The sequence below is a fragment of the Charadrius vociferus genome, unplaced genomic scaffold, assembly GCF_000708025.1.
Source record: "Charadrius vociferus isolate BGI_N301 unplaced genomic scaffold, ASM70802v2 scaffold46, whole genome shotgun sequence".
Taxonomy (NCBI): Eukaryota; Metazoa; Chordata; class Aves; order Charadriiformes; family Charadriidae; genus Charadrius; species Charadrius vociferus.
In genome coordinates, this window is record NW_009648710.1 from 6,444 (window position 1) to 19,908 (window position 13,465).

General features: G+C 38.6%; 1 protein-coding gene across 1 annotated transcript in view; it reads left to right on the forward strand.

Moving 5' to 3' along the window:
* The window catches only part of LOC104287857 (putative E3 ubiquitin-protein ligase UNKL), a gene marked incomplete at its 5' end in the record, with an annotated part of 7,867 nt that extends 3,301 nt beyond the window's left edge, over window positions 1-4,566 (forward strand). Inside the window, 3 exons of the mRNA XM_009886593.1 lie at window positions 383-585; window positions 1,401-1,655; window positions 4,411-4,566. Of these exons, the coding sequence (XP_009884895.1) occupies window positions 383-585; window positions 1,401-1,655; window positions 4,411-4,566 (614 nt within the window). The remainder of the gene's footprint in view (window positions 1-382; window positions 586-1,400; window positions 1,656-4,410) is intronic.
* Between the last annotated feature and the right edge of the window lie 8,899 nt (window positions 4,567-13,465).

Below are 13,465 nucleotides of genomic sequence, written 5' to 3' on the forward strand. Positions count from 1 at the left end.
CAGGAATGCATTTTAGCTGCGGCCTTTTGCTAAAGGAAAATACAGAACAGAGAAAGACGAAGAATTAAAATGATTATGAGCTGTTAGGAACAAAGCTTTTAGTATATAAATGAATTCCCATTCTTCCGTCTCCTTTTGTGGACAGTACTGACTTTTAATAAAAGCAGCAAGAAAAAAAAATATGGTAAGTCTCCTGAATTGTTCTAAATACTGTAAACATTTTACAGACTGTCACATTTCTGAAACTAGTGAAATAATGTTAATGAGACTTGCAGATAAAAGTATAAATTTTGTGTATGTGGCACATCTGTTTTGTTCTGCCTGTGGAACATTTTGCAGCAGTGTGTGCAGAATGATTGCTTTTTCTGCCTTTATTTTACAGGTTTAAATGGTGTTACAGGGAGCATTTGGGACTTTGTAACTGGGAGTTTCTCTCCTAGCCCATCCCCAGTACTAAGCAGTGGCACTACCCCCTCAATAAGTTCAAACACCAGTGGGAACGAACTAACTCAAGTTAGACAGGAACTTGATGATGCCAAGAGAAAACTAAAACAATGGGAAGAATCTTGGCAACAAGTAAAACAGGTATGCTAATTTATGGTAGTATTGATTTATTTTTTTTTTAACAAACAAGCAGCTCCTACTGTTTTTCTTTTTTACATGTCTTCTTATCATTGGACCCAGAGTTTTATTACAGTCTGTCAAAGGAATGTTTTTTCCATCCTCAAAATGAGCTAGGAGCATAAAGGAAACTGAGCTTTTTAAAGGGCAGCTCATTTTCTGAAAGTTGAGCTGCCTCTCTAGACAGGGAAACTTACACATACTCAGGATGGGGGCTGAACAGCAACCTATCTTGATGTTTAAGTAACTGAAGACATACATTCCTGCCTGTACCTCTTTCAGATGATAAGCACAGAAAAACAGTAGAGGCTTGCCAGCAGCTGTGGTTGTTTAGTGTACCTGGACAGTATCTGCCCACCTCAGCAGTCAAACAGGTTGTTGATAACTGCCAGTTTTAGTGCATTTTCTGTAGTCTTTTCCTTCCCCTTGTGTTGTTCTCTCTGTGACGAGGAGTAGCTAAGTAGCTGTACTAGTTTTTGATGTCTCTTGACATTAAGTTATGAATTTAACATTTAAAATATGTTTCATTTATAGAGCTCCAAAAAGTCTTCTGGCTATTTACAGACAAGTAACAGTGACATACCTAGAAATTACATTAAGACAAAACAAGTTGTTAATTAGAAGGTAGGATAAGTAGGGAGAAGTGTTAAATTGACAGTAAGTGCATTGTTATGTCTAAAATTAGAGATTACCTCCATCTTTGAATGTTTTTGAATTTGCTCTTCTGTTTTAATTTTAAAAAATTATTTTTTTATATTCTGGAAATCTCTTTCTCCCAGGCATGTGATGCATGGCAGAAGGAGGCTCAAGAAGCAAAAGAACGTGCTAACATCGCAGATGCGGACAAACAACTTGCTCTTCAGAAGAAAGAGGAAGTGGAAAATAAGTTAAAAAAGCTGAAGGCACAATTAGCTGCTTGTTTATCTACTACATTACCTTATATGAAAAACTATGGAGATATAGAAAAGATATCCTTGCCAAAGCTTCGTTCCTTACAAAATCGGCTGCACTTAGATTTAGAAACAATAGATGAGGTGAGTTTCTTCATCTGCATAACTATTTTTAATTAACTGAAACTGGCAGCTTAGTAAACTTCAATGACATATTTATGCTAGGTTTAATTTCAAAGTGCACCGTTGCTCTCAGTGGTAAGTCTTTCTTTTCTGGAATAGATTTCTCAACCTAATTGGATTCTTCTAAGTTTTTAATCAGCTATCAGAACAAGTTACAAGTGATTCACAAGAATTCTTCAGGGAATTAAAGAAAAGATTTAAAGCCAGCTTTTACCCCCAACGTTTTGGGCGCTACCTAAATAAATAAAAATAGTTGCCCTAAATAAATGAAACTAGTTATATGCTTTTCACTTGTTTCGAAGGTAGGTGGTGAGGTTCCCTGGTAGGAGTTTGTGTAGTGAGAGAGGCCAGTACAGACATGTGGAGCGTAGAATCATTGACATTAGAAGGGATCTCTGGAGATCATCCAGTCCAACCCCCTTCTCAAAGCAAGGTCAACTTGAGCAGGTTGCTCAGGGCCTTGTCTGGTAGTGTTTTGAGTATCTCCAAAGGTGTAGAGTCCACCACCTCTGTGGGAAACCTTTTCTAGTGTTCGACCATCCTCACAGTAAGAAAAGTTTTTTCTTATGTCTATGTGGAATTTTCTGTATTCTAATTCGTACCCTTTGCCTCTTCTTTCACTGGATACCACCAAGAAGAGTCTGTCCCTATCTGTTCTACTCCCTCCCATCAGGTATTTACACACACCAGTAAGATGCCGTCTCTTCTCAAGGCTAAACAATCCCAGGTCTTTCAGCCTCTCCTTATATGTCAGATGATGTCCCTTAATCAACTTAGTGGCATATTCCTGTATTTCACCTTCTCTCAAATCCAGACTCGGTTTCTGCCAAAACTTAGGATGCTCTTTTGCTGCCAGATTGAGGGCATTTCTCGGGGCTTTCAAAGCTGGGAATATCAGGTGCCACTCCTCTGAGCACTTCAAGGAAGATAATAATGACCATGCATTGCTCCAGGCACCACAAGCCAAACCTTGCTGGGCACAGCTTGGTTTCACATTGCTTCTCCCCTGCAGTCTCAAAGGGCAGTGACACTACATATGACTGACACCCATTCTTGCTGTTTTGTTGTGCTCTTATGGGACTGTACAGACACAAAAAAAGATTTCGTTTCACTACTGGGACAGTCTGCTGTACTCTGCTGTTTGAGTTCAGTAGTGGCTTCTCTGTCTCAGTGCACCTCCTGTCCAGTGCCATCTGTATCAGTATGAACTACAGTCTTGGGGAAAAAAAGCCAGGCTCTCTTCAGAAGAGTTTAAAACATAATTTACGTCTTTGTCAATAAAGCAGGTGGATGAGGACAAGACTTGCTAGTTACCAGGCTTCTGTACATTTACAGGATTCTGGATTGGATTAGGGACCACTATTGTTTTTCTTCTAACGGATTTTAAAGAGGAGCAAAAGAGTCTTGGGATCTCTTACCAAAAAAGTCTTTACATCCTGAATGGAAGTAATTTCGGCCAGGCTGGAGTGATCGGAACCATTACCACCATTTCTAGTTCCTCAGTTTCTCAGGTTTCCTTTACTCCCCTGGCCTCTTCTCATCTACCTCTTCCTTCTAGAAGGGGTCTTAGGCAGTGCCACACATAGTGTTCTGGGTTCTTCTCTTACTCTGAACCGTGTCTTGCTCTTCAAAAATTAACACAGCTTTTAGATGCTGTTCAGTTCTTCTTGTTCCTTAATAGGGTTGATACGGTTTATCGCATGGAGACATTTATTTGCAGTTGTAACATCCTCCCTGAAGTCTGTATCAGTAGCTTTGTTCAAAGTATTGCACATTTGGGATTCTTCCATTTTGTCCTAATGTGAACATCTTCCACGGCATGAGAAAATATAACAGTGGTTTGCAATGGCAAAATGAAGAAGTGTATGTCAATGAAAAAGGTTTATTTCCTCTTTTTTTTTGTTTTGCTTGTTTGCATCACTTATCCCAATTATGCAGGAAAATTTCAGTCCAGAGGTTCAGTCCTAGATGTTTTCCTTTCTAAAAGCACCTATACTCCTCCAGCTGCTACTTTAGAGGTTGTGCGTGCTCTGATCTTACGGTCCTCTGTTCCACTGTATGTCCTGGTTTCAGCTGGGATAGAGTTAATTTTCTTCCTAGTAGCTGCTGTGTTTTGGATTTAGCATAAGAATAATGTTGATAACACACCTAGATTCAGTTTTTCCTAAGTAATGTTTACATTAGTGAAGGACTTTTTCAGCTTTCCATAGAAGCTGAGAGGGAGCACAGACGGACAAGCTGGCCAAAGGAATATTCCATACCATAGACATCACGCTCAGTATATAAACACTTGGCCAGGGGGATGGGAATCCACGATCGCTGTTCAGGATGGGCTGGGCAACCCATCATCGGGTTGTGAGCAATTGTATTGCATCACAGTTTTGTATATTCTTTTATTATTATTATTATTATGCCTTCCCTTACTGTTCTATTAAACTGTCTTTATCTCAACCTATGAGTTTTTTCTCTTTTTTCTCACTCTTCTCCCTACCCTGCTGGGGGGGGGGGGAGGGGGGGGGGGGGGGGTAGGGAGTGAGTGGACGGCTGCATGGTCATAGTTGCCGTCTGCCTAGTTAAACCACGACGCTGTCGTAAAAAACATTGTCCTTTGTGTTGTTAAATTAGAAGTTTATTTGGAACAGCTAAGCATAAAGCTGCTAGAACGCAACTGTATACTTTGGAATAGTTTTTACTGAGTTCAATAATCTTTTTACAGGTGATTTTTCAGCTTCAGTCAAAGAAGTGTATCGTATGTCAGGAAGGTGATCGTAGCATTGTCCTGACTCCATGTCAACATTATGTACTGTGTGATCACTGTGCAGCTGCACAAGAAGAATGTCCCTGCTGCAAGAAAAAAAATAATCTGTGGTAACATACAGGCATAGTACTCATATCATGTTCATGAACTAAATAATTTTATGGGTTTGTATTTTGTATAAGAATTATATCACTCATACTTAATCCATTTAATAGTGCTAGACTGATTTCCATTTTGATGTGAGAAACTTGGTTGCTTTAAGATAGAGAAGAAGGCTTGCCCACCTTCAGTCATGTGATGAGGTTCTGTAGGCTTGAGGTTCTGTCATTCCCCCCCAATCCCATCGCAGCCTTTTCCGACTTCCACTTACATTCCAAGTGCACAAGCTACTTAGGTTCATTTGCACTGTAATCACTTTGTATAAATCTTACCATAATGCCTGAATGAAGTGTTTATACCTGTTATTTTCATTAACAGAAGATGGATATGTAGATGCAGTAACTACACACTCAACAGTACAAATGGTCCCTTGGCCATGTCTGGGGTGTGTGTGGAACGCCAGAGCCAGTATTTTGGAATCGGTCTAACACTATGTTTACTTGGATGTTTGAAAAACTCTGATTAATATAAAAGCACTTTTTAATTATTGTGTTTTGTTAGAAGATATGTTGTAAATTGCTTCAAGCTGCTTTCTAGGTCTTATGTTTATTTTTTAATATGCAATAATATGACGTGTTATATGTGTACTGTGAATTTAAAATATTTCACATGGTTTTACTGTTAAATCACAATATGATTAAATAGAAATGACAACTTACCTAGGTTTTTTACAATTTATAAGTTAACTGCATACTGTAGTATTTATAAATGTACCAGCAGAGACAAAAACAGTGAGGCATATATGCTTTCATATTCAAAGACATGTTTTCAATTTTGTGAAACAGATCAGTTTTAGTAAACAGATGTGCGTTTGTGTATTTCCCTCAGTTTGGATGTTTGTAGTCTTAAAGTTTTTGTACATCTCCTAACCTGTGTGGTACTCATCGGGAACAGATATGATATATATATAGTATTACCAAGTGCCTATGCCCAGTATCCTATAAAATGGCAGAAGACATAAAAAAAGAATTTTGCAAATAATTTCTATTGCTTAATTTTGTATTGAACAATTTGACAATAACTAGAATACACCTCTTGCTTTTATAAATATTTAAAAATACACTTTTTTTCAGTAATGAAGTAATGCATGTTTGAAAAGAGCTACAAAATTATTTAAGAATGAAATCAGGCAGTGGCACTTTGACACAGTGATTCTTTTCAAAGGTGGTAATATCGTTCCTTCATCCTGATAGTTGGGAACATGCAATTCAGGAGAAGTTAATTAATTACTGCATGTTAACACTGTGTATTTTTACTTTTCTTACATGGAATAATTGCCTGCATTACTCCTTTTTCTGTTTAAGTCAGGTGTGACACTAGTACAACTTAGATTGAAATGACCTACTACTGTGTTACATGATTTGTATCTCCGTATTACTGTATTCAGTACAAAAAGTGAGTTCACACAGGCAGCAAAGAGTTAAATCTATTTAAAGTTCAGTCATGCTAAAACAAAACCCAAGATACATGCTAAAATTATTGTCAAAATAGAACCGTGTCAGCATTAAATAAAGGGCCCAAGCCAATAGTACTGAAATCACTATCTCCTTTGGGTTTTAGCGTGCTTTGTACAAAGGCTTGAGTTAGCAAAAATATCATTACGCATTTTCTGTGAGAACTAAATGTACAGACTTGTTGCTGCTTTCCTAAGACATGTCCGTCTGCAGGAACGTTGGAGAACTTTTGGGAAGGGAGAACTAGGATAAAGTATTAAATACACTGCTACTTGCTTCTGTTTCAAAATTTTGTCTGGACGTCACTTTAGAGACCAAAGTTGGGTTTAATAATGTGATTTTGTTGACTTTAACACAGTTTGTCTAAAACATTTTTACTGAGAAAAGTATAAAATGGGACTGAATTTGCATTTTCAAACACACTTTTCTGTCCTAAAATAAGATACTGCCATTTTAAAGGTGTAGCCAGCTTTGGACTTTTAAAAAAAGGCACCAAGTTTGGCTGTAGGTATTAATGTATTTTTTGCATCTGTGCAGTCTACAACAAAGACTGATTTTTTTGAACGTTAACAGCATTTTGGACTAAAGCAAACTTAGTTATGTAAGGGTTTGTTGTTTTTTAAAGAATGAGCAAATCAAAGAATAATGTGTAATTATAGTTTGAACTGATGTTACATCTTTTTCAAACAAGCAGTTATTTTGGACACAGGTTTACTAATATTTATCTAGTGTGGAACAGCATTCTGCAACCGTTGTGCTCACAGAAATGTTTAGAAATATCTTAGTGAAAATTTTTGCTTTGGTATTTTAGAAGAAACCAGCGTAGACCACATTTAGCTGCCCATATGCAGCAATGTGACATTTGTTGCCCACGAGATATGGAAGCGTGGTTTTGTGCTGTCTTGTCAAAGTTTATAGTTCTTCATGTGTATTTTAGTGCATTTGCCTATGTCCTAGGGCTAATTTTTGGTCCCTTTTTTTGGTAGTAACAGGTCATTTTCCTGATCTCGCGACACCAACAAAAAAGGAATGTAAACAGCACTTGCAGTGTGAATCGTCACATTGACATTCATAGTTTATATGTGCTGCATTTTTAGAGGAAATAAACTAATATGTTTAGTCTGTTGCTTTTTAAAGTTGTATGTTTTGTGTTTTACAGTGATGAATCTTGAAAACAATGATGGATGTCCTATAGTAATATCAGTACTACAACTTTAGCAGGTGTTCCCTGTAAGTTTCTCTGGTGCTGAATTACAGACACATTTAAAAACTATCAACAAATTGTCTTGTGGAGAAGGAAAAAATGCATACCAAAGAAACATACCTATGTGTGAAATTCTCACACTGGACAACTTGCTATAATTACAGATGAATCCTTAGGTAATCACTTGAACCATATATTATCATACACAGCAGTCATATGAAAATAATACAGTTGTTCTTCACAAACTTCTTTTTGTGAGGAATTACAAGCCAAGTTTTCTGTATCTTATTAATGCAAGTCAACGGCAATACAATTGAATATGTACTTTTACACCAGTACTTTAAAATGGAGGATAATCAAATACATGCAGTTGACTTGAGACGACTGTTCAGAAGAAGTCAGAAGTGAAACCTGACCTTTGTAAGTATTTGTCCTTGTACTATAGACACTATCTAGAAACTGGGTACGTTAAAATTATATTTACAAGACTACAGTACGGTGATTTGCTGAAGTCACAAAATACATAAAAACAAACTAAATAGATTTTCAAGATTCATTTTGGTATTTGACAAAGTTCTGTGTTAATTTATGTAAGAATATAATTTTTAATGTGAATGCCATTATGTTGTCACAATTATTTTAGCCTGGGGAATAATAGATTAAAATTGTGATTTCTCAGGGTTTTTACAGTTAGGAGCTGTAATTTAACCGGAAGTATGCTAATTACAGATAGATCCCAAGCTGCATGTTATAGGCTTATTATTAGTCTTCTTTGAATAGCAGATTATTGAAGACATACTTGTTTTGTTCTATATTGCCATTCAGAGTATCCTAGTATTAAATATAGGTAGTAATATTATTACTGTCACACTATGCTTGTGTAACTGTGGTCATCATCAGACCCTAAATAAATACGGAATTTTTACTCATCTTAATTTATGGGAGCCGTTAATGTTTTGAGTGTACAGACAGAAATGATTTTGTGAATGAAATTGTTCTTGATACAAAACATATTATTTATAATGCATACTCATTTACTTGTAGTGAACTGTTTAAAATTGTTAACACTTGTTAAAACTTTTCTACACTATAGCGTTTATGCAATGGTTTACAGAAGTCATGGAATTATTTTTATTACCAACATGGAAATAAAATTTTGATCTTTATTTCTGACCTATACTGTGTTTAGAGACTCAAAAATTTACAGATACATTTTCCTCTGCAATCTAATTATGGCAATCCTACTAATTTCAGGGTTTCAACCACTGGGATTGGCACTTACTGTTTCAGCAGAGAAAGAGGTCTAACTATGATAGAAAGAAACAGATTCAGCAGAACGATCTACAAGACAGAGGCTGTGAAAGTAATTAAACCTTAATCACTTTTCCTATCCATTCTTCTCTGTAGCGCATGTCCTAAGAACATACAAAGCATCCTACTGGGTGGGAGATGTCATCATAAGTCTATACCAGTATTCTGTCCCTAACAGCGGCAACAGGTGATGCCATTTAGGAGGAGCATGTAAGTCTCACATCTTTCTGCAGTCCCAGATAGTTATCTATCCAGTGTTAAGGATGTTAGAAACTGCAGCTGATTTAGGCTCACCTTATACAAGATGGCAGCTTTGTACCTGTCCAACTCAAAACTTTGTCCTTCATAAGATGCAGGGAATGTGACAGCATACAGGACTGGGGATGCGGATTCACAAAGGGTTCCTGGAGCTTCTTGTCCTGTCATCCGTATCATCCCTCCTGGTAATGCCCAGGACTTTTCCAGACCTTTTTTTTTTCCCCAGCAGCCACTGCACATCCAGCAAGGCAAGTAAATTAAAGCCAGTTACTAAAAAGCCTCAGCTAACATGCTGGCCTTGCATGAGAAATTCAATGATGACAAAGATGTAGCAACGTATGCCTTATGGTCAAACTGAAACAGGGTAGGTTTAGACTGGGAACGGTTTTACACTAAAGAGGGGAGATTGAGATGAGATATCAGGCAGAAATTCTTCACTGTAGGGGTGGTGAGACACTGGCACAGGCTGCCCAGAGAAGCTGTGGCTGCCCCATCCCTGGAGGTGTTCAAGGCCAGGTTGGACGGGGCTTGGTGCAACCTGGGCTGGTGGGAGGTGTCCCTGCCCATGGCAGGGGGTTGGAACTCAATGATCTTTAAGGTCCCTTCCAACCTGAACTATTCTGTGGTTCTATGATACGGTTCCATTCTAAAAATATACTGCAAAGTTAAAGTTACCTTTCTGCTGTCCTGCAATAGCCACGGCACTCGGTGCTGATAAAGCTCAATGACTGACAAAAGGCAGAGCGCATGTTTAGCTAAGGCATTCTCTTGCATGGTGTATCAGCGTAACATTCAACCATTTATCTTCGTCACATCCTTTTTCTCACAGATGCAAAATCACCTTTTAAAAATACTGTTTGGTGTTCTCATACAACTGGTGGTTGCAGGGCTAACCATTTAAATACTTCTTCCCCTAAAGCTGTTTGACTGATTAGATACAGAGCTGTCTGAAAATCTGGATCACTGAAAAGTTTTCTAACCAGTTGCTGGCTTATTCTGCTCAGAGGTGGGAGAGGGGTATTCACCATCTGTGTGTGTGTGTGAACAACAGAAGCTCAGGCAAAACTGAGTTTAGTTCATCAAATACAGCTTATTGTCAGGAGACGTATTTAATACAAACTGCACTATTGCTCAAGACACTCATGACCTTGTGACTGAAATGCAGCACACTCACTGAACTGCCAGACTAACTGCAGCACAACTTTCAATAATTTAATTTCACAATAGACATAACCTGAGGTAAAACATAGTGCTTGCTGGCCTCCAAAATTGTTTTCCTTCAACCAACTTATTTTTAATACCATGTGCATAGTTTTTACAATTCGGCAAACAGAAAGTTTAAATCAACATTTCAAAGGAGAAAAACCTTTAACTTTTTCAAAATACATAAGCTACTTCTTTTTTAAACCAGATTTGCAGACTGTTTGCTTAGATGGCACAGGGCCCACATGCTGAAGGTGGACCTTCTGAAGTCTGGATCTTCACAACTAACACAGTGAGGTATGCTGAAGAAGTAGCACTCCTACGAACAGTCTAACAAACATTGTGAAGACCGGCAAAAACATGATGTTTGCTCTACAGCTTATTGAACCTATTCATTACATGTTTTCCTCAACTGAAGTTTCCTTGATTTTATACATTTAAAATTCACTCAGAAAACTTTTAACTTCCCCATCATGACTAGATCCCAAATTACAGTAAACATAACCCACAACTACGCAGTATTACCTGTGAAAACCTGACCATTCACCAGTTGCCTTTCCAAAATGAACTAACTGCTTCACTTAAAAACTTGGTTGATGGGCATCTTCATTAAAAAAATAAAAAAACTCAGCTGGAGTGACATATAATTATCACGTACCCTAAATCTCAGCAGAAAGGATTTAATGCCGAGATACTCTGAAGTTCCCGGAGATAACAAATTAAGATTTAAGGCAGTACCTGTAGTCACAGGGGATGGGGATATAGAATCAGTTACATGTCAAAATCATACACAAGATGGATACTTACGCAGAAGGTCTAGACTCAAAACTGCTAACAGTCTCTTCTGTAAACTCTCTCTCTTCAACACCGTTTCTTGATTTCCTAGAACACTTTGCATAGTTAGCATCAGAGATGCACGCAAATTAGGACTGACTAAAGAAAGGGCAGTGTTGCACTTACAAAATAATATTGCGTTCATTTATCAGATGCTCTAATGTTCATTGCAAGGACTCTAAACTGTAGTTTCCTAGCCATTTTCTTCTGTGCTTTGCACCTTTTTTAGACTGTATTTTCTTCATTTGTACTCTCTATGAATCAGATCTATAAGAAAAAAATCAAATGCAGTATGAGAAATTAAATGTGCTGTTCAAATGTGACAAAAATGTCTAAGGATAGCTGCTGGTAGGCAGCACATATCCAAGCACAACATAATTTTAGGTACTGGCGTACCCTTTTGGATGTGGGATGCAAAGGAAAAGAAGGTTTCAGAATACCCTCAGGAAGGGGAAGGAGAGCTTAATGTGGAGGAGCCAGGAAGGAAGACAATGGGAGAGTTTAGTGAAAGAAACACCCCAGTGATTTACCAGAGAGGAAGAAAAATTAGGCATCTCCAAAACCCGCCTCACAGAGTTTGAAGGGATATATATTGTCTTCTGCTTTTCCAAAGTAAAATGCAGTATGAACAGTTGATTTTTATTGTTTTGCCCCATTTCTTCACAGACAGGTTCATCTCTGCAGAGAAACTATATGTAGTTTCATGACTGGTTGCAGTGAAATTGCCTGTGTGTATATGCAAATATATAGTAAGGAAACATCTCAGTTGTCCATCAGCTTATTTATTCCCCACTCTGTATTTATAGTGGGTATGTGTTACTTCTCTGGTTGCTCCATTTAGCAGGAAAACTTGCCTACCAGCAGATCCTGTGTCTTGTTGATATACGTTACCAGGAATCCATTATCTGGTCTAGATCAGATATAGTAAAATCTTGCCATGGTGGATGATCACCCTGTAGACTGGATTTCGTGGTCACCCTACAAGACAATGAATTTTATGGGATGACTTCATTACCCATAGTATTTCTGTATTGACATAAAGTCTTTACAAGTTGTTTTTTTTTCTGTAGGAAGTATTTTATACTTTGGTATTTGTTTACACAATCCATTTGATATATGAGAAGTGTTCTGAAGCAACATAGTTTATATAAGCTACAGTTATTTACTCTATATCTACATATGAAGTCCCAACGTGATTTTGTAACAGTAACCTTACCCAACTCTTTCCAAAAACCGATCATTGTCCAACAACTGTGCCATTTTCCTGATGTGTGTATCCATTATATGAATAGACTTAGCCTTGTTAAAAAAAAGCAAAAAGATAAAGTATTAGAGTAAAAAGCTTAAATCCTCAGGAATACACCCTATTAAAAAAAGGTATTCTTAGCAATTAGATAATAATTACATTGCATGTGGGACAACAGCAAATTAAAAAATAACTGCAAATAGAAGTTACAATTATCCATCTATAGAAAACATATTTAGGAACTGTTCTGCAAGTTATTTGTTAAGGGATTTTATGCAGCAATTGTATGTATGCACAGCTGCTGGTAGAGGAGCTACACAGTCCAACCAGACAAAAAAGATTAACCAAAGCAAACCCAGAGCCGTGGGGCCGAGTGTGAGCAGGGCTGCAGGCAGCCGGAGACAGCCGGGCTGCGAGACACAGGGATGGAGGCATGTAGGTGAGCTGCCCCTCGGATTTAGGCAATAAAACTAGAGCAAAAACGGTCGTAAAATCCTGCTTTTCACTTTGCTGGGCTCCTCCACCTCAATCCGTTCTCAGCTCCCTGTGCTCTTGAGCCCAGCAGTGGGTGTCGAGCAGCCCTCTCCCCACCCCATCCCCTCACCAGAGTCTCCTCACCTCAGGGGGGAAAGGCCCCTCAGCCCCCGACCCCACACCGTCCTGTCCCCACACACTCATCTCACTGGGGGAAAGGCTCCCCCTTCCCTCTCCTCCCTCCCCCCACCCCAGCCTGGGCACGTCCCCATCCCAGGTGGCCACCACCACGCCAGTGACAGGGTGACAGGGAGCCCCAGGCCCCCTCAGCGTCCTCAGGCCAAAGCACCTGTTCCAGTCAGCGCAGCCGGGGCCAGTCGCTTTAGTAGACAATTTATTTTGATAAACTTGCTCAATAACAAAAATACAAGTGAAGAAAATTATGTTCATTTTATACAGTTTGTATTAACATTTGTTCGGAAATCATTAATTGAAAAATGTTCTAACCAATTAGAAAACAATCCTCAGTAAAGGCCGGGGCGGGGGATGCAGACAGTCAGGCCTCGAGCGGGGAGTGACGCGACGCCCAGGCAGGACAACCTGCTTGCAGACACCATTTCCTTCATTATTTTCATCCTTCACAAAGGTTTTTAAAGGACAGCTTTCTCCTTTTTTTTTTTTTTTTTCCTCTTTTTTTTTTTGTTTTTTGTGTGTGTGTGTGCGTGTGTCGGGGCAAAACAGTAATCTACAGTTGTGTTCTGAAGTGGTTAAACAACGGCTCTGAAACACAGGCATGACAGGAGGGCCCAAATCTGGCCAGAGGACGGGGCTGAGGTGGTGGTGCACACTACCACTGCTACCAGCGTCTTC